The sequence below is a fragment of the Oxyura jamaicensis genome, chromosome 1 (genome assembly GCF_011077185.1).
Source record: "Oxyura jamaicensis isolate SHBP4307 breed ruddy duck chromosome 1, BPBGC_Ojam_1.0, whole genome shotgun sequence".
NCBI classification, from domain to species: domain Eukaryota; kingdom Metazoa; phylum Chordata; class Aves; order Anseriformes; family Anatidae; genus Oxyura; species Oxyura jamaicensis.
Window position 1 is genome coordinate 25987010 of NC_048893.1, and position 21548 is coordinate 26008557.

The 21548-nt window shown below is 47.4% G+C and overlaps 1 protein-coding gene across 3 annotated transcripts in view; it reads right to left on the reverse strand.

Moving 5' to 3' along the window:
- ST7 (suppression of tumorigenicity 7) overlaps positions 1 to 21548 on the reverse strand; it is a 144460-nt gene that overhangs the window by 96948 nt on the left and 25964 nt on the right. The window contains exon 1 of one of the 3 annotated variants that reach the window (XM_035334458.1): positions 6799 to 7291. The exons of the other annotated variants lie outside the window; for them this stretch is intronic. Coding sequence (XP_035190349.1) covers positions 6799 to 6820 — 22 coding nt within the window. The 5' untranslated portion in view covers positions 6821 to 7291. Of the gene's footprint in view, positions 1 to 6798; positions 7292 to 21548 lie in introns of those variants that run through there. 3 annotated transcript variants of the gene reach the window in all.

The following is a 21548-nucleotide window of genomic DNA, read 5'->3' on the forward strand; positions in this document are numbered from 1 at the left end:
AGCTTGAATGTGTTTTAGCATCCATCTGCTGATTTGAGTGACTGGTTATTATATCTGTGCAAATGCAGTTTACTACCGCTGAGACAGCCTTGGGTACCTTGCTAATGCCAGTAATGAAGGCAGCTAAATTAAATATTTCTTTCTGTCATGTTTCGGTATTACTAATTATAACACCTTTTGTTTGTTTGCTTTTAAATTTGCGACCAGCAGCTTCTTCCTTGTGCTAAGCTTGTTGAGAATCAGTGTGACTCACGGTAAGTATTGGCAAGCCAGGGATTTCTGCAGTTCGGGTTCTGCTTGGGATGCTGTCTCCTTATAGCAGTTTTCCCTGTTCTTGCAGCTGTGATCTTAGAGATAGACTCAGCTGCCATTTCCCGTGCTCTGTGGAGCTGTAATACACGTGCTTTTCCTTGTAATTCTTTTTCTAGTGGTGTCCTCATCATATGATCCCTTGCTACCTTTGAAAAATGTAGAGAACATGTAAAGTGAAGAATATGTGATCCCCTTTTTCTACTGCCATCTGTAACTGAGTATGTTTTCCTTTTGCTGCCCTTGCATAAGCACGACTCATCAGCATCAAGACCATACCCTCTTAGAAGTCCTCGATGCACCACAGGACGGGCACTTCCACATTCAGATGAGTACAGCAGCTTCCCAAGACTCAGTCCTAGCAACAAAATGTAAGCCAGCATTTGCTGGCGTGATGACATGCACGAAATCATATTATCATTGTAGATGCAAAATCACTGGGCTAATAATGGCACGTTAAACATGAGAGGAGAGGCAAAGGGAGATGAACAATTTGGCATCTGGCATCTTCAAAACCTTCTCAGAGCATCTTAAGCTACAGACCTTTTGAGCAAAAGTCACATTCTTCCAGAGCTCATTCCCACCACTCTCTTATCCTTCTTCCCTGTTCCATCCATCCTTTATAAAAGCTATTTAAGGGTTATACAAATGGGAAAAGTCCCCACTGTAACTACATAATTCCACTGAAAAGCTCACCAGTTTTGTACAGCTTCATTCTGGGCTCCTGCTTTAGGCTGAACCACTGTCTGGCACACTTTGAGGGTCACCTCAGCATCCTTCATTTCAGTGCACCGAGGCAAGATCTTCCCAGCCACTGGATTTCTTGAGGGAGGTCATATATATCTGACTTTAATTTTGTACCACTGCCTTTGAGTCCCAAAAGAATTTCCCTTCTAATTCCCATGTACTGATCAAAACACTTGATATACTTCAAGCTGTCAATTCAAAATGAATCCACAAAGATTCTTAGGACACCTAAAATACTTTCCACATAATGCTGGGAAGCAGTGGCACATTTCTGGGTCTAGATGTAACACGGGGTCCTCTCACATTCCTGGCTTCTGAGCATCATAATTTGATCTCTTAGCATAAGCTTCCCCTTGGTCAAACACAGCAAAGCCAGCCAATTTTCCACTAAGCTACACTGGATTCTGAGTAGCAAGTGTTTTTCTCTGTAGTTTTACAGCTTAATTCCCTGTTATAGAGGCTCAGCGCCCTATCCTTTGCAATAAGGAACATAATGGCATTTCTAAGACTCTTTCAGCTCTTGTTACAGATAGTGACCTTCATACGAAAGGTTCTAACCAGGGGCGTTGCATCGGTGTTTCACCAAAAAGGAAAGATACCTGCTCATCCCAAAACTTGCAATACTCTTGTCTCCCTGAATCTCCAATGCTCTTTTCATAGCACATCCTAGACCTTTTCCTGGTGCTTCAGCAGGCTCTTCTAGCTAAGATGAAAGCAAAGGGCTTAATTGTTCTGCAAGTTATTTTTTTTAGCTGGGCATTGACACTAATTACCCCCCAAATACATAACACTCCAGTGCTTCTAGACCAGCTCAAATTATAGGCCATCGTCCCCTCTGCATGCACTGTACTTCTCATCTGGGTCATATGGCCCAAAGGGACTCCAATAACCTTTTTAACTGACCTTGGGCTTAAAGATTTATCCCTGTTTCTGGTACTGTAAATCAGACCGGTCAAAGATGAAGCTTGTTTTGATCTCCCATCATTTTGCAAACAAGCAGCTGGACAGGGCTGGTATCTTTCTTTGGATGTAGGCTGGAAGTCGGTCCTGCTTTGAAGGAGGTGCTGGTCCCTTCAACACAAATTCTTGTCTGATTTTTGCCTTTAATTTGAAAAATCTTTTGTCGCCTTTAACCAAGCAAGGGTCTCTCTATTAATTATAGCTTATGATTTTAGTTATGGCAAGGATCAACTGTAATTAAACAATCTGGAAAAAAAAAAGGGGGGGGTACCCCATTCACTGCCTGCACCTTCAGATTTCTTCCCTGTTGCAGAAACTCACGTGCGAGCTGCACTGGAGATTAGACTTGTGTTCAGTAACTTTCCATCAGACCCTTGCAACCTCCAGTCCAATGGGACAGGAAAGGGGACTGAGGGCTACAAGAGCCAGATGGTCTGAGACTGTCAGGTACACGAGTCAAATCCAGCCTGCAAGATGTCTCCATTCACCCCCACACTTTTCTTTGGGAAGGAAGAAAGGGCAATGCACACCTAAACTTTCTAAACAGCTGCATGCTTGAAAACAGCTCTACCCAGTGAATTCAACCTGCCATTAGCTCCCTCGCAGGTCGGGTTGGTGCGCAGAGGCAGGCACACTGGCCCAGGATGGCAGCACCCACACCCACCATCCCATGCAGCTGTGGAGCTGGGTCCTGGGCATCCCACCCTCTGATGAATGGAGGACATCACCTTTGGTCCAGCACTTGGCCATCCACTTCACAGAGATTGTCTCTTTTGAGCTAGTAGAAATTGCTCTTTATATCCAGCACTACGGTCTCTCATTTCTCAGTGTTGATGGCTGCTCTTATGCAGGGTTTTATGGGACTGCTCTCCTGATGCTATAAAATCAATTGTCTTGGTGCGACCGTTCCCTGTTAACGCATTCTGGCTGGGAGTTTGGAAAAAGAATAAAAAAGCCCAGGGACGAAAGCACTTTGTGAAAAGACGGACTAGGAGACAGTGCAAGTGGGCAGGGCTTCCATTTCCCTACAGAGATCACAGAGCCACAGCACGGCTGAGGTTGGCAGGGACCTCTGGAGGTCACCCAGTCCAAGCCCCTGCTCAGGCAGGGACACCCTGAGCTGGCTGCCCAGGACCACATCCAGGTGGCTTTTGATGATCTCCAAGGAGGAGACTCCAGGACCTCTCTGGGCAGCCTGTGCCAGTGCTCAGTCACCCACACGAACAGAGGTGCTGCCTGGTGCTCAGGGGGAACCTCCTGTGTGCCAGTTTGTGCCCACGGCCTCTTGTCCTGGCACTGGGCACCAAAGAAAAGAGCCTGTCTCCATCCTCTTTGTACCCTCCCCCGAGGTATTGATAGACACTGACGAGATCCCCTGAGCCTTCTCATCCCCAGGCTGACCAGCTCCAGCTCTCTCAGCTCCCACCACAAGAGAGGCGCTTCCACCCCCTGATCACCCTGGTGGCCCTCCCACGGTCTCTTCCCCGCCTGTTCTCTGCAGCCCCCAGCTGCCCACCTCTTCATGGAGCGCTAGGTTAAAGTACTGCAGCAGGAGCAAACCCAGCGGTCTGAGAACATCACCTCGGTCCCTCACAGCGCACTCGCAGCCTTCCAGCAGCGCTGGGGCGTGTAATTCCCTCCCCGCAGCCTCCTGCTGAGTTATTCTGTCTGCACTACCTGAAGCACGCGCGGTGTGAATCCTCGGGCAGGCATGAAGCCAGCTCTCCGAGCACCTCTTTGCCGGCTCTGTGGGCTCCAAACCGCACCCTGCCAAGCTCCTTCGCAGCACAGGGAGAGATTTCACGGAGCCGCAGCGCCCCAACCTCCCCCGGGACTGCCAAGCCCCACAGATGTGCTGCTTCTCCCGTGGCGGTTTAATTCGTGCCTGTGGTGTCTCTCACACAGGCCTCAAAGCGGGAGTCAGGTGAGGGAGGTGTGCTGGCCCTGGGGCTGTTACCGTCTTCTCCCTGGTGTCCTTCTCTCGGGGCCCAGCTCCTCCCAGCCCAACGCCCCGCCGCGTTGTTCATGCTCCCCAGGCTTGGTGGAGCGCTGGCACAGTGCCCCACCGCTTCTCGTTCAGAGATCTCACTCAAAACTCCATTTTTAATCAAACTTTTCCCTTTTACAGACTCCGAAATGACCTGGGCAAGCGGATCCACCTGTCAGGTCAGCGGGAGAGGCGGCACGGGCGGCCAGCTCGGCCCCTGCCACGTGCACCTCACAGCCCGGCACCTCACGGGGTGGAGGCGGATGAGAACCAAGCCACCGAGGATGAGCGACCTCCACCCCCGTGCCTCCCGTGGGGCTTATTGAGGGGGCACACGACCGATGGAAAAGACTGAGCATGACCGCGCGGGAGCTGCCACACCACGGCCCAGCTCCCTTCCTTCGCCCTTTCCCAGCTCGCAGCGTGCCGCAGGGTTAGCGTCCTCGTACGTCGCGTCCCGGCTTCCCCCGTCACGTCGGCGCTGCCCCTGCTTGTCCTTCCCAGCGGCCAGGAAGAGATAAGCACCCGTCCGTGCCTCTGCACTGCCCTCGCACTATCTCCCGCCGCCCTCCTCGCTGCCGTTACAAGAAAAAAGCAAAAACAGAGTTGCTGAGTGGGGGCGTGTTTGGCCTTTAAAGCATTTGTGTTAATGAGTGACAGAATAAAGGACCTAAACCGGGACCTGCTCCACATTGAAGCTGAAGGATGAAGGGATGGTTTTTCTTGCTTGTTGCTTGGTTTTGGTTTTTAATCAAGAGAAAAGAGTAAGAAACCGTGAAAGCCTCAGCTCCTAAATGCTAAGGGTGACCAGCAGGATGAAGCAGCTGTAATCTGCCCATTTCATGCTTTTTGGGCAGCTGCAGCAATGGTTTCTGTAGTGTTTTCAAGGACCAGATGAGGCTGCCTTTTATTAATTTAGTTCAGCATTATGCAGGTCTGCCCAGTGGACCCAGCACAGCTCTGGCAGGACAGAAATATTAACCCTCAGATGGCTGCACCTGCCGGCTGACAACTTGGCAGTATGAAAACAGGAGAAGGGAGGCCAAAACGCCCTCATTTTGACTCTGTTTTGCCCAAATTAGTTCCCATTCAATTCTCTAAAAGCAAACCCTCTGGTTCCTGGCATGGCAGCAGTGCTGGGTGTGCAGCCTGCCCCAGCCAGAGCACCCGCTCGTGCTGTATGTCAGTCCTGAGAGCAAATAAACGCTGCTGGACCCTCCTGGGGAGCGGTAGGGGATGCTACAGCAGCTCACCACCTCCCTTTTCTAATTTCACTTAGGTGGGAGCCATGGAAACAGAAGCAGCCCCAGCTGCTGTTGGCACCTACCAGTCAGCACGCTGGCGGCTGCACCTCCGAGCCCGACGTGCCAGCATGCCATTTATCGGCGCGCTTCGTAATGCGGGAGGGGAGCCAGGAAATGAACACCAACCGCTTTCGGCTTCCCACGCCTGCAGCAGGCAGTGCCCGCAGGAGGGCAGGTGCAGGGCCGATTTTATCTCCCAAGCTAACAAGCACTTTGCACAGGCACACACCCATAGGCACACGCAGGCTGCTCATAAATTTGGCCGCGGCACCAGCTGCAAACACCACACCGGGCATTTCTGCTCGTATTCTGCCGACCGAGGGCTGTGGAGGGGTTTGCAGCAACGCGTGAGAGACGATTCTCAGAACAAAAGCAACCCCGGAGCAAATTTTGCTTCCATTCTGCCTGACCTTGGCCGGTCTTTGTGCGGGAGGAGGTGGGGAGCTGCCACCCAGCACGGGAAGCGGCCAGCCCTCGGAGAGCAGGCTGTGACAGCCGGCAGGAGGTGATCCCGAGGTGTCCCCGGGCTCCCACCGCTGCTCAGCAGCAGCCGAGCTGCAGAACGGGCCCCAGACCCACGGCGCGGGGCCGTGCCACCACCCTGCCTGCCGCAACGCTGGGAGCAAGCCGCTGCTTCGCATTCGGCTCAGAAACGCCTGCAGCACGCAGTGTTATTTCTGCAAAAAGCACCGTGGAACGCAAACGTTTGGCATTGTTCAGGCAGCAGATAATCACTGGATAAGGCAGGTCGCCCCACACAGCCGCACAAAAACCAGCATTTATACAAAACCTTGTCTTCATCCTCGAGCAGATTAGCCAGGAGCTAATTGCTGTTCCCGTTGAAGCAAAACCTGCCTGCTTCCCATGGCATGTGTCTACATCGCTTTTATACAGCAGCCTCAGCTAAGGTTCTCCAGCACAAAGACCAGGAAGAAACCAATAAACAATGCTGTTAATTTGGATTTTTCACCCATTTAGAAATTGAGAAATACTTCCAATATTTAGAATTCGACTTAACTCATTTAATTCTCCAGCCACAGGAAGGAGAGCCACAGGAGAGCCTCCTTTCTCCCAGAAGCAAAACCAAAGCAATCGAGATTGCTTTTCCCTTCAGATTAAACCGTCCTTCCTCGGCTCTAGCCCATCTAATGCTGCAGCAACCTCTCATCCCCTCAGCATATCATCTGAGCACTGCATTCATCCGCACGGCTGCAACTACAGATCGTTGACAGACGCGATCTTATCGATACCACATCCGAGTGAAGCTGCCTTTATCCCCGCATCCTTCGGCGGCCCGAACCCAGCGATGCCGGCACGGAGGATGCAGCCGCAGCCAGGAGGGAGATGCCTCCCTCCAGCACCTCTCGCCCCTTCGTAAACAGGCTGGCACCGCAGCTCTCGGCACAGGGAACGCAAGCGCCAGGATACAACAACGAGACCGCCAGCCCTGTTCAAAGAGAAAAAGGACGCAAGCGGGATGCATTTACTTACATGAAGATTCAGTGCCAAACATGGCTGGCCCCCGATGCTGCTATTTTAAAGAGGAGAGAATAAAAAAGAGGAAGACGGAGGGAGCGTATGAGAGCAGGGATGAGACTGCTACACAGCAGGGGTCATGAAGCCAGACAATGCAGTCCAAGCTATCCAAGCTGCCAGACTCTCCTCTCCTCTCTTCTCTTCTCCCCTCCTCTGCTCCACGCTGCAGACAGCTTTTCCTTGCCACCAAAGCAAAGGTCCTTCTTTGGGCGGCCAAAGGCAGGAGCTTCTGTTTTAAATCCAAGAGATAAGGGAAGGCCGGCGTCCCTCCCGTGATAGCGGGAGGCAGAAATAGGTAGCAGCCACCAGACACTGCAATCCCCAGCCCCTGCTCTCAGTAAGACAATAGCATAGCTCATGCATACACTGGATGACGTCAGGACACTGCAAAGACTGACTGCTGCTAACCAGAGGCTCGCAGGGGGCTCGGATGGAGCACGGCGATTCAGATGGGAATTCCTTTGTCACAAAATGCAGAAGACAAAGAAGCCGACGTATATTTCCCTCCCCGATGATAACCCCCCCGCCCCGTGCTTTTAATGCCAGCACTGAGATATCTGCCGTGAATTTGCCCTCCTCTACTTGGCTGCACAAGATGCAAAGTGTTTCTTTGCAAACGCATCCTGCAGAAGAAATTTCTGGGATAGATGTCTTAGTAAGTGCCATTTATGGCATATTCAATAAAGAATAATCACGAGTTTCCATCGCTAACTCCCTTCATTATTTTTCCCTCAAAGAAAAATTAAATTCCTGGGCCAATCTACACTTCAAACATATTTTTCACGTGGCGCTGGCCAACTGTCTCATTTACTTAAATCTATTGTCAAAATACACTGTGGCAATGCTCTAGCCATAATAAGTCACACATTTAAATAAAGAGAAAAATCCCAAACCACATTGATCCCAGTGATAAAAAAACATTCTAGCAACAGAATAAATATTTTCTTTATTTTTTATTCTTTTAAACCATCTAGATTTAGCACTTCTTAGCCTCTGCAAGTGCATTTTTGAGTGCATTGAGCATACCTTTTCTGACATTCAGTAATTTCAAAACATTAGAATGTAGAAACAAAGACCTAAGCTGACTCCTTCCAGTCCTACTGCAGACAAAAGGCATTTCCATGTCTTGTGCTGGCAAGAGCAGCGAAGCAGTAAGCTGATGTTTGGAAGCCTGCAGACATCGGGGGTCATCTTTAAGAAAGGCAGTCCGGAGGGGGTAAAAATTGGAAGGTTTCTAATAAATCTCCCTGAGCAAGTATCTGCAGCTACTAACATGGCAAGCACCAATAACCACTGCTAGAGGCCAAGAAGAAAGGGAACACGCACAAATCCATTAGGCAAAGCACCTAAAGGAAAGCAACCCCCCCATTTCTGATCTTCTGCAGATTAACTGTTACCAAACACTCCCACTGCTCTGCCTGCTAGGGGGGGTTGTGCATTTTGCGGAATGCGCCGTGTCACTGTGGCTGGCAGGCTGCGAAATCGGGTAACATCTAATGCTTTTGCACCTTACACCAGAGCATCTCAACAGCTTAAATCATTTGGGGGGCAGCCAGCCATCGGGTGGGTCACCGCTGCCCTAAGAGTAGACTGGAAAGCAAGGTATGAGTCGGAGCTGCAGCTGCCCACTGCCACACCAACTCCTCTGCTACTGGGGACAAGGAGAGCAGCCCCAAGCTCATGCCACCCCAAGCTCACACGTGTGCGCCCAGCGATGACAGTATGGACCCTCTGCAGTGTGGGGCTGTATTGAGCCCCATCTCCTCATCCTTGTAGAGAGGGCTGGGGCCACCTCCAAGGCACACCGAGCTCCTCTGGTGGCCACCTCCATTGGCACAAAATGCTCCTCAGCTGTTCCACGGCTCTCCACCCCGTTTCTCAAACAGGCTCTTTGTATTCAGCACACACCCTGAGAACACTTAGTCCCACCAGGCTTTTGGGAGCGTTTTACTGTGTTTCATCCCTGGAACAGAGCCATGGGAGAGGCCATACCCTGGAGTGAGACATCTCACAACACGCTCTGCAACAGGCAGCTTCTGATCTCCACTGACAGACAGGACACTGGAGCACGGTGACTCAGACCAAGCCTTAGGCAGTGACTAACCAGGTGTCCTCCATCTGTTCTTAAGCACCTGAAGTAATGACCTGGCTGCTCAATCGCAATCAAGACTTCCACTCATGTGCATGGGTGCTCAGCACCATGAAGACCTGTCCAAACTACTTCTGGCCACAGAGCTGTAAGGGCTGTGGCACAGATCCTCTGACGAGGCACACAGTTTGGCTATTCTCAGAACTGAAGTAGTTATTTTGACTGTTTAGAACCAGTTAACACCTCCTTTATCTTGAAAATAAATTGCTGTGTGTGGATTGAAGCAAGCCTTCTGGATCAGCTTTCAAGGGACCCAGGCGAGTTCACAGAAGAAACGTGGCCATTATGAACCTAAGCCTCCCAGCACCTTTAAGCACCGATAACAAAACCCTTAGTGTTAATGTGCACTGGCCTAAGAATAAGTTTTGCTCTGATGAGCAAATCCAAACTCCCCACAGCATTGCTTCCAGGGAAGGTGACAAAGCTCAGGGCCTTCCAATGACATCCTTGAAGGTGTCAGGGAGCCCAGGCCCGCGGCCAAGTTCTCATTACACTGACGCACGTACCTTGTTGAAAAGCCCAAACAACCCCTGCAGTATCCGTGCAAGGATTTCATAACACTCCTGGTGGTTCACGTTATGTTTGCCAGGTCAGTGCTTTAGGTTGTGTGGAAAGTGACATTTGACAGACTACTGAAAGACCTTCACTGAAATTCTTTATCAGCTGTATCTAAAACTCACAGCAAAATGACCTTGAGAAAGTATCAAAACCTGTATCCTCTCTTCTGCTTTTGTATGGCCATAACCTCACAGAGTTAGGTGAGCTGGCTAGCAAAACATGGAATTTCTGTTTCCTAACCCGAGCTTTGCTATCAGTTTATTCTACAAAGAAGGGTTAATGAATTTCATCTCTGCCTATTAGAAAGTCTATCTGTCTCATACAGCTGTTCAGATTAGGCAAATTAGCAGACAGAACGTCACAGGAAATCTGTACGAATTATCATTGTCACAATCTGCTCACAATGTGCACAAGACATTGTTCAAGCATTAGATTCATTTACAATGTAACTTCCATATATTTCTCCACAAGCCAGCATGAAATATTGAAAGCAGCAAATATATACGTTATTCCAAGATCTCTGCTATATGTCCTTATCTTCCAGAGAAAGGGTTGTGCTCCTCAACCCTTACCATTCTTGGAGCAGGTACTTTTATTTCTCAATTTACTGCTACAGAAAAAGAATATACATATATTAGCTGATTTTGTCAGGGCGTGAGTCTAAACATTAAAGAATAGCTGGATTTTTAATAAAGCTAAGAAGGGAAATGTTATGTTTCTATACAGATGTAGATTTCTGCTTTTGAATAATTTCTCTCAAAAATGGCAGGAAAGCGTGAGCTACTAACAGAGGCAGATTTGTATACATGCTTTACACCTGATCTGTTCCTATGGAAATCTTTATTCTCTCTTGTTTACAAGAAACATTTTGAGTTTAATCCCCTTTTCCAGAGGAGAAACTCTAGGAAAGGAAAAGGAACCCATCACACCTGTGAGGTGCTCCTGTGGCGTCAGACTGGAAGGCTGCTTTCAGCAGGGGAGGTCTCACCCATCTCCACCATGGTGAGGCAACTGATTTTACATATCCCAGTCTCCAGGGGTCACGCAGAGCAACCTCCATCATCCTCAAAGATGGGTAAAGGTTTTGTTTAGTTCATTAAACTCTGCCTTACTATCCAAGTACCTTGCTCTGTCAGGACACTGAAAGGTTTTTTTAGGAGCTTACAAAGTTTAAAGCAGTTAAGGTGCTACTGGAAACCTCTGAGTGACTATGCAGTTAACCTGCACAATTCAACAACTACCAAAATGAATTTATTTTGCTTCTAAAAACATCAGTTCCCTCCTAAAACCACGGGCAGGCTACCCATCACCTCTGCTGTGAGGACCTCCAGCTTCTATAGGTTTTGTTAACTCCAGCAGCAGCTGACACACCACTTATTGATCTACATGACACCAATTGCAGTGGTTTCACATCAGTAGGTAGCTCACCTCCACCACATTTGTTCTATCACTCCCCCTTAGAACAACAGGGAGAAAATACGATGGCAAAAGCTCAAAGGTTGAGATAAGGACCGGGAGATCACTCAACAATTATCGTCATGGGCAAAACAGACTCAGAGTAGGGAGATTAATGTATTTTATTACATATTACTAACAGACTACAGCAGTGAGAAACTAAATGCAAACTAAAAACACCGTCCCCCATCCATCCTCTTCTATGTCCTCCCCCTGAACAGTGCAGGGGAACAGGGACTGGGGGCTGCGGTCAGTCCCTAACACTTCGTCTCCGCTGCTTCTTCACGGTCCCTCTCTGCCCCTGCTCCCCATGAGGTCCCTCCCATGGGATGCCGTCCTTCCTGAACTTATCCACAGGCAGCAGGTCTTCAACAACTGCTCCCACATGGCTCTGTACCACGGGGTCCATCCCCCAGGAGCAAACTGCTCCAGCACTGGTCCCCCACAGGCAGCAGCTCCCCCCAGGCCCCCTGCTCCTGCGTGGGCTCCTCTCCACGGGCTGCAGCTCCGGCCCGGGGCCTGCTCCTGCGGGGGCTCTCCATGGGCCGCAGCCTCCTCCAGGCCACATCCACCCGCTCCACCGGGGGCTCCTCCACAGGCTGCAGCGTGGAGATCTGCTCCATGTGGGACCCATGGGCTGCAGGGGGACAGCCTGCTCCACCAGGGGCCTCTCCACAGGCCGCAGGGGAACTGCTGCTGCATGCCCGGAGCACCTCCTGCCCTCCTGCTGCACCGACCCAGGGGTCTGCAGGGCTGGTTCCCTCACATTTTCTCACTCCTCTCTCCCAGCTGCTGTTGCACATAATTATTTTTTCTCCTTTCTCTAATCTGCCCTCCCAGAGGCCCAACCAGCGTTGCTCACTGGCTTGGCTCTGGCCAGCAGCAGGTCCCTTTCGGAGCTGGCTCTGATCTGACATGGGGCAGCTGCTGGGCTCTGCTCACAGAGGCCACCCCTGCAGACCACCTGCTAACAAAACCTTGCTACATTAACCCAATACCCCAACAAAATACCGCAAGGCCTTCTTTCAGGCTCTGGAACATAAAGGAACGAAATGGCAGCACACAGCACTGAGCTGTAGCTCCATGTACACTTCTCAGGTCATATTCTACTCAACTTCACTGGCACTTAAATTCAATCAACATTTCTGGTGAAAAAAAAAATTGAAACTGTGATTATACCAGTTTTAGAATCTTCAGTGCTGGTACAACTTCACTGCAAGGAAATGTCTGAAATGCTTCACTTTTGGAAACACAGGATCTTTCCCAGTGCCCAGGCCAGCAAGTGGGAGCTGAGGTGCCTGGTTCCCATGAGCAGGACCACACCAGGAGCCAGGCCACCCAGAAACTGGGCACAGGGACTGGAAAATATCCCTGGATATCTGAGCTATTCCCCCTTTGCAAGTCACAGTTCCCTTATTTCACTGGCTCAGAAAGGAAGGAGTCAGCTGGCAGAAAAAAAAAAAAAAAACTCAGGGTCTCTATCCTGATCAACATATAAAGCAGCATTTAGACCGGACTGGTTTACTGACTGCAGGAATTGTTTTTTCTTGTTTTCTCTTGCACTGATTTTTCGGATGTTTCTGTACAGCCTATATTATACTTATGCAACTCCATTTCATGAAAAAAAAAATCTGCAGTAATTTTAGCCAATTAATGCCTCAAACAACTAAGTTTCCTGAGGAAAACATACACATGCACACACACACACACACACGCAAATGACAAGAGCAAATATGTACATTGTTTTGCCACCAAAAATCTTCTTATGTCTGTCAGTCATAATCTGAGAGATGAAGTCTAAATGACAGATTGCATTTTTGAAAAGAGATACAATGAGCCCTAATAGCCAATTATTACATTATTGCAGTATCTTTCAACTTCAATTTTAAAGAAGAGCTTCAGCGCTGCTCTGTAGGCAATTACTGCAAGCCATTCGTTACGGGCAGAAGAGATGCTTGGCAATCAGCAGAGAAGTTCCTTGTCTTCTGCATCCCCCAGGACACCCCTCTGGGACTCACCTAATGGCCATGAAGCTCTGGCGGTTATGAAATGGTAGAGCGCTGTGCACAGAAAGCTTTATGAAAAGAATGTTACATACCAGAAAGGAAAAAAAAAAAAAAAAAAAAAAAAAAAAGGATTAGCCCAGTGTAGGCACTAAATGATCGGGTAAGACTGAGGTTGTGGATGCCAGGCAGGTATCTTGCTCTCTTCAGAGGGCTCAGTGTTTGCTCCTCATTAGCCTCATGATCTTGAGGAAATGCCAAACCTTGGGCCTCTGTCTTTTCATGGGAACTAGGAACTTCTGTAGGTAACAAAGCTTTGAAATCCTAAGCAATGCAACCTACTTCTCCCCTGGCAGCCATTGGACTCTACTTGCAGTAACAGAGAACAACAGAGCCAGATGGTACTCCCGTTCCCTACAACAAATGGTAGAGTACGTCTGCCATTTTCTACAACCACTTCCCTTCCTAGACTCAGTGTGAGACTGGAATATAATGCAATATTATTTTTTAAATGTCAGAGTATAGCTCACCTTCTGTACAGTGCAGTCAAAAGATCAGGATGATGACTCAAATCTTTTTTTTTTATTTCATTTTTGTTGGTTTGTTTTTCTGTTTAAAACAAAACCAGCCAAACTGAAAGCTGCTTATCCATAAATACGTAGACAGTTACCAACACAGTGGGACCATCTACTCATTGTGTGCAAATGACATTTCAAATCCAAATTACGTGTTATTTTTTCAATAGTAGCAATTCCTGTGTCCCAGCAGAGCATATATAATGACTTCATTAAATTCTGAGAGCAGATTTTGTCCCAAATACATTAAATTGGGATGAAATAGGGCCACTACCATAACTGAAAAATATACCAGCAGAACACACTACCTTTTGATATGAGCCAGGAGAACTTGAAAACAAGAGAAGCAACCAATGAGCACTGTGGTTAAAACAAATACATTCTAATAACAAGCTATTTCAATGCATTTTAAAATAATAAAATAGTAGAAGAAGATTGCACATTTTCTACACAGAGGGAAGTGCCTGAAATAGTTAGTTGGATTTTTTGCATGCTAAAATCTGGGTCATTTCCACAGATCTATGCCAAAGGACTGCACATATGGTACACATGGAAGCCTCAAATTTAAGAGTGAACAGAGGTGGATAACAATTTTTTTTTAAAAAAAAGTCTATAAACAATCATTTCTTATGTAACACTGAGGGATGACAGATTAGGATTAAGGCCTACTTGTAACAAACCACATGCAAATGGTATCAGAGAGAACATGTGTGCCCCAGGAAAAAAAAAATAAATCCAATTTATATGCCTAAAAAGTAAGATGGAGAGAAGACTTAGAACAGTAGTAAACATTGCCAACACAGCATTATGATCCACATTAATAACGCTGTCTGATCTAATGCCAAAATTTCACAGTCGAGAGTAAGATTAATTTTAAATTACTTCTCAGTCGAAATAAACATAGTAAGAATGTTAAATTTGATTTTACAAATACCAACGATTTCATCATTATGTACAGAAATAATTAAGAGGGATTTCTAAGTCTACAAAGAAATACCCACAAGGCAATACAAGGAGGTGTCCAAGGTATTTAGCTCAGCTTCCCAAAGGAAATAAGATTCACATGGATGCGCCCTGTGTGTGCATGAGTCCCTGCTTAATAACTGGAAGTGGTCAGCCACTGCAATCTAGCTTAGCAGAGGGGCCGGGGAAACCATGGCATCCTGCATGCTCCGTGTCAGCAAGTGATTAGATAGGGAGGAGATGACTTACAAAGGTCCCTGCTGGATGGGACAGTGCTGTGTTGAACACACTAGTATAAAAGAGAACCACGGGAAAACTTCAATCAGAGGCTTATTTTTATTTTCCTATGTGAATACTTGTGTGCATAACATGGGATAAGCTGACACTGCAGCAATAAATACAAAACAGTTGCAGAGTCAGTCAGGAAACCAAATCCACTGGAAACTAAGCTTCACTAGTTCCACTGGACAAAACTCCCGTCATTTAAGGATTTCAAGTTTCTCAAGGCTTAGGATTTTTGTTGTGTCCCAGCCTCTGGGCTCCAACCAACTTCCATGCTGTGCCAGCCCAGCAGACTGGAGATGTAAAGTATCTCCCTTGAAATAAAAGAAAGAAAAATTCTCAACCATCATATCTGGTAAACGCTTGGATACCTTGATTAACACAGCTTTTCCTGAGCAAGAAAAGCCACTTTAAAAGCCAATAAAACAATGTAAGCAGCAGCTTGAGCAGCGCTAGAAATCCCGTTTGCGCACACTGCTGCAGGCACTGACATCCATCGGTGAGGCTCAGACTGCGGGCTCCGGGCAGTGAGCCTGGACACAGCAGTCCAATTTGATACACACTCAACAGTGGAACAGTAAAACCCCTCCTGGAAAGGCAATGTTCCCCAAATCCAAAAAGACTTATCTGGATAAGGGCCAACCTGAGGAACACACGTTTCAGATGAAGAAACTTCCACCACAGCGCTTAAACATAGTCCCACCGGCTTTTATGGGAAGTAGGCTCCAAAACATGATGGACACCTTGGAAACATTCTCCTAAACATAGCGCTAGAGAAAATGTCAGGCATTTAGTCATGGTGACAGAAGGCTTACCTACACAGTTAGAGGAAAATGAGGTTGGAAGGGGTGGTGTCATTTGGCCTCCTCATGGCAGATTCAGCTGCACCAACATCCTTTCTGCCAGATGCCAGTCCCAGAGGAAAACTGCAGAAACTCCCAAGTCCAGCCTCATGTGGGAACTCAGATTTGGAAGGTCTGCCTCTGCGAGGAGCTCACGGCACCTACTGGCTCACAGGCTTCCTCTCAGAGCAAAATGCCTTGCTGCCAAAATACGGAGGTAACTATCGCTTATGCCTTCTGTGCAGAGATGGACAAACACCATGGCTGGACTGTGACTCTAAATGGGCTCGATCCTAAGTGGCACAGTAATTGAGCAGCAACTAAATGAGCAGACGTTAACCCTAGTCAAGTTTCTTGGAAACTATGACAGGAACTGGGGGTCTCCCCATGAGCAAACCACACTGCGCAGGTCCCATGGCCCGCAGCTCCCTTCCAGGCCCTTCTCCTGGAGAGGCGGTGGTACCCGTGGAGCTGCTGTCTTCCAGCAGCACAAGGAGAGGATGGAGACGTGGGGGTGCAATTCCCAACCTCCACAGCACTCATCTTGAGAAAGTGCTGTTCAGCACAATTAGAGCACTGATTTGAAGTAATTACCCTTCTTGTCGCTTCAGCAGTCGCCAACCCTAGCAGTGCCTATTTCTCTCCACTGACTACAAACAGAGTGCAGAGGGAGCCAGGCTTCAGCAGCTCAGACACAGACATCTACTGATGCATAGATGAAGCGTACATTTTGTGCCTCGGAAATTTATGGGAAATATAGGAAAAGGAGCTGGGGTCAGGAGCCTCCTACTTCAGGGAAGGAAAGGTAGATCCCTGCACTCCTAACTGCACCATGCATGGTGCCCTTCTCTATGGGTGCAAGGTCCCCTGAAGCAGGTCCCAGCCTTCAGCGTGACCAAGTCACCCAAAGAGCAGGTGTTCAGCTGAGAGAATCACCTTTTTCCCTGTATAAATATCCATTACACCACTGATTTAAGAGTGTCTCGATACTTGGAAGTGCTGTGCCAAGTATATTCTCTGGCTTCAGCGTCATGAAAGATTCAAGAACCTGTGTCCGGTACTAGACAGCAAGGCGAGTTTATCGGCTTTATCAGCCCCAGCAGGAAGTTCAGGCTGAGCATGGCATTTGCAGGTACACAATGAAGATAAAATCACAAGTCGCTTCGCTGAAGAGAAAGTCTCCCTTGCAATCAGAGACATTCCTCCTTCTAACAAATTAAAGCACAGAGACACATCCCTTTCAGGTCGAAGATTTTGTGTCCCTTTTGGCACACTGGATTTATTTACTCAAAGCTACCCAAATCAGCCATCAACCAGACAGGAGAGCTTCAGTTTGGAGCAGAGCGCACATACACGGCACGTCCTCACCGCCAGCTGCAGGGCAAGCACATCTCCTCTGAGTGTCCCTCCTTGATTCTCCACAAAACACAGCCATCTTGAGACAACTGCAGGCTCCGCTTAGCGCTGTGTGCTGTCAGTCAGCACTATTTACCCACTTCAGCCTCTGGCCCTGTTTACACTACAGGCAAGTAGTGTTTGACACCACTTATCCTTAGCAAGCATGGCTTGGTTGTTGGCCAAAACAAAAGCTCAGGCACAAGGAAGGGCTCGTCCCCTGCGTGGGGCTGGTAGGGCTGGCTCCCAGCACCGCGACTGCTCCATGGGACCTCTGCAGCACCTGCAGGGCACAGGCTCACGCATCCTCCGCTCTTAAATTTAAGTGAAACAGCATGAGAAATGTATCCTGTATGAATGGTCGGTGAGAACTCTCAAGAGGACTGGAAGAAGATGTATTTTGAACTATTTTACATGGACTATTGTTACCTGTCTTCAGCTCATACCAACCATCACTGGAAACATTGAATTGGATGAATGGGGTCCAGTACGGCACATTCCCTGATCTCAACCATCACATCTGTTTATGAAGTGGTAAAAACAAGCTTTCAGGCTTCATTACTTTTCTTGTTGCTAACCATGTGTTTGGTCAAAATTGAAGCAAAAAAAAATAACTTTCTGAACATGTTATAAATAGGGAAAAGCAAAGGGTTAAGCACTTTAATAAGGAAAGGATATGTGGTATCAAGTGTCCAACTATGAACATAGAGCTTCCCCTGGCATGTGGTGTCAGGTCTCAGGGAAAAGACCTCAGTGGAAAGTCCAACTATGTCTTAATCATGTGCTCAGCATGCCCCTTATTCCAAATACCTTTCGCATGTCTGTGCAGAGGGAGTTAAGGCTCTACTGGAACATTGCTTTCATTGTATACAATAATTGCTTCTTGCCAGCGCAATTATTTTCATGGAATATATTCTATGAAAAAATAGTTCGCTTAGTTCAATTTCTGCCCTGCCTTACAGAAGCAAATGAAAGCAACACAGATGTGAATTTATATTTCATCAGCAACCTAACCCTTCATCAAACTTTTCATTGTCATTTACTAGCTTGAATTAACATCAATTTAAATGCGGTTCAATAGATAACAGCTGCTTCAAGAAACGCCAGTAACTTTCTTTTGCTTTAAAATAACATAGAAGATGAAAAAAACAAGCCGCACTGCATAGCACCACTTGCTGAAATGTGCCCTGTGTGTCCTTTGATAACCGCCTGCGCTGACGCACGGCAGGCTGCTCCGGACAGACACATGCTGCACACTCACTGTGGAAGCCAAAAGGGAACTGGAATATTTTAATTGCAAGAGCCACGGTAACAGCTCAGCTCTGCAGCAGCGTGGTAGATTTACATGCAATAAGCTGCAGAGCCAGAAGTCTTCAGGGCAGGAGCTATCTGAAGGGGTAATTTCCTGGTTAACAAGATGGAGTTAAAACATGTATTTTCTTTGAAATCTGCCTTTTTAATTGTTCTTGTTTTCCCTTGTTATTGTCTACTTAAAACAGAGTGATTCACTGGTTTCTAACAAAGACTATTATGTCTCCAGCAGTAAACACAAAGTAAAACCGAATCAAATAAAAAGCAGGTGATGGACAGTGTGGACAGCCCTCCTGCAAAAAGTCATAACTTAATGGTAAGTCTACATTGCTAGGGATGTTTTAAACAAGAGCAAGACAGTAATATTCACAGATCTTTATTCAAGCCAAAACCCATGTGAGATGACACTGGTATAGCAAGTTGGCCACTTACCCACCCAGGCAGCCACCGCCATGCTCAGGTCTCAGGTGCACCTCCCTGCTCACGCAGGGCCAGCTGCAGCAGGTTGCTCAGGGTCATGTCACGATGGGTTCTGAGTGTCTCCAAGCATGGAGACTCCACGACGTGCCTGGGCAACCTGTGTCTGTCCATCCTTAGGGTCAAAAAGTGTTTTCTTACGTTTGGACAAGATTTCATGTGTTTTGGCTTGTGCTTGTTGCCTCTTGCCCTGTCACTGGCCCCACTGGGAATCTCATCTGCATTTGCACCTCCACCTCAAAGGCTGCAGCCCCTGAAACTCAGCCTTGCCAGCTGAGTATTTTTCAGGCTTCTGTAATCTGCCCAAGCCTATTAATGCACAAGAAATATTCTTTCCAGCACTCTGTTGTACGTCTTTTTACTTCAGACGCAGTCAGCACGCTCTAAGAAACAGGAAGCCTGGACCTAGCACAAAAAGATTTTAGTACAGTAAGAAGTACTAGCTATAAGCATCAGAAAATGTGTTTTTGCCTTTCCCCTTTCACCATTGTTAAAAAATACGTAGAAATTACAGTATTAACAGGACTGCTTTACCGACCTAGTAGTACAGAAGTAACTCTTTCAATTGCAGGGTCAGGAAAAAAGCCATGCTGTGATGACATGGCTAAACATTTCCATGTCATCAAGCCCAATGAAACAGGTTGTTTTATGCATCTTGGATGCTTCTGCAGATAAAAAAATGTAATTAGAAGCTTTAATTGCATATCCTCTGAAATCAAGGACTTTTCTACGTGTTTTGGGGAATTACACTGCACAAGAGGCAGATAGTAGTGCAGAAATAAATAATTTTTTATATTTTTAAAAAGTTACAATGCTCTTTATTGATTCTTGAAAATAATCAGGCAACAGATTTACTTTTTTGACTTTGTTGCAAAACAACTGAAGGAGAGATTCTGAATTTCCTTGATTTGAGGCACGAATGACCTCAGAGGAATATATGACCTTCTCAGTGAAGTCTTTGTGTTGTTATTTTTTCTTCCTTCCAACTGACAGATGAATTAACATACTGTTGGCAACAAACAAAACTTTTCCATCCTCATAAGATGAATCAATTTTAGTTCAGGCTGTACATGGAAAACACCATTGTTTAATTTTTTTTTCATCAGCAAATAAATCCCTGCTTCTCCTGGCAGTACTCAGTCATGGTTTTGCTGCTTCCACAGCAGCCAGCTACGGTTGGTTCTGTTACCAGTGTCTGCCACCTTTACCAATCCAACAGGAGATCAGCAGGCTCCCACCCATTCCAGAAAGTGCAAAAACACCTCTTTTAGGAGGTTCACCTTGACTTTTTGCTGCAGCAAATGGTGTGGTCATGACCTAGCTAGCTAAACATACAGCCTTTGGTCACTTTTGTACCCCCACATATCAGGTCAACGAGTCTGACATTGTTCCCCAACCACTCAGAGCTCAGCCTTTGGATAACAAAGCCTTTAGATACCAGACATTTGTAAGGTATTCCTTTAAAACAGCTCCTGTAAGAACTGTCAAATGCAGAACATGACTTTTTCATTTCAAAAATGGCTGAAGTAATTTCCGAGCAAAGCTTGAGAAGAAATTGAAGATTCTCTAGTGTCAAAGATGCTGTTTAAATGGCAACGGAGTAGTCTATCCCAAATGACAAGGCGTGATCTCAAGGCACAAGGTAGATTAGCGAAATGAAACACAGTCCCACAAAGGGGGCAGTCTTTGAACTCCCACTATAGTGGGAGTTCACAAGGCACCTTGCACTCAGTCTGACTCTTTTGCCTTTCTATTTATGTATTTATTTTGCATTGGGTTTGCTGGCTTCAAGCTGTCCCTGTGGCTTTTACCCTTCACAGTCTCACCTTTGTGAGCTCCTACACACACAAAGAAACCATTTCTCTTTCCTCTTCCATCCCACAACTCTCACATCCTCTTTCCACATCCTGCACAACCGATCAGAAAATGCGGACAGCAGAGCACAGTGAGCCCCCAGTGCCTCCGGCGCTCCTGGTAACAGCTTCCCAAGAGCTCCAGCACGGTTTCTGCCTAAAAGCTTCACATTTTAAACCTGTGCTCTTCTGTGACAGTAAGTATCAGCTCCCCCATATGGCGAGCACACAGACATGACACCTTGCAGAAGCTCTTGCTCCTCACTGACTTGGAGTCCAGACACAGATCATTGGAGGAACATGCTCACCCTGCCACGGTCGGGAGATTCTCCATCAGCCCCCCTACCCTACACCCCCAAACTGCTCACGTCGTGACCCTCCTCGCATACCTTGGAGCCCACCTCCCCTGAGACTGCCCCGGAGCCTGCAGTCACTCCAGGATGCAGCCAGCCCTGTTTTTCTGGCACAGACGTGGCTGCTGCACCTTACGGACCAGGCTGTGTGGGAAAACCAGAGAACTGACGATCAGAGCATGTCACAGAGAAGCCACAGAGGCAGCCAGGACAGGCTGGAGTGTGTGCATGAGGAAAGATGAATGGAAGGAAGAGGGAGAAGGTTTACCAATGAAACGTCAGGGAGTCACCAGGAACAAGGTGATACCCCTCTGTGCAGCAAGGCTGTGTGAGCCACCTCCCGGAGCTGAGGGCAGCATCAGCAGTGAACCTCCTCTGAACCAGCGTGGCGTTCAGAGGAATTTTCCCACAGTGAGGATCACATTCATCACCCCGTGCCAGGAACAATATTGCATTGTAATGTCTCCGGGATTCTAGCAGACATAAGAA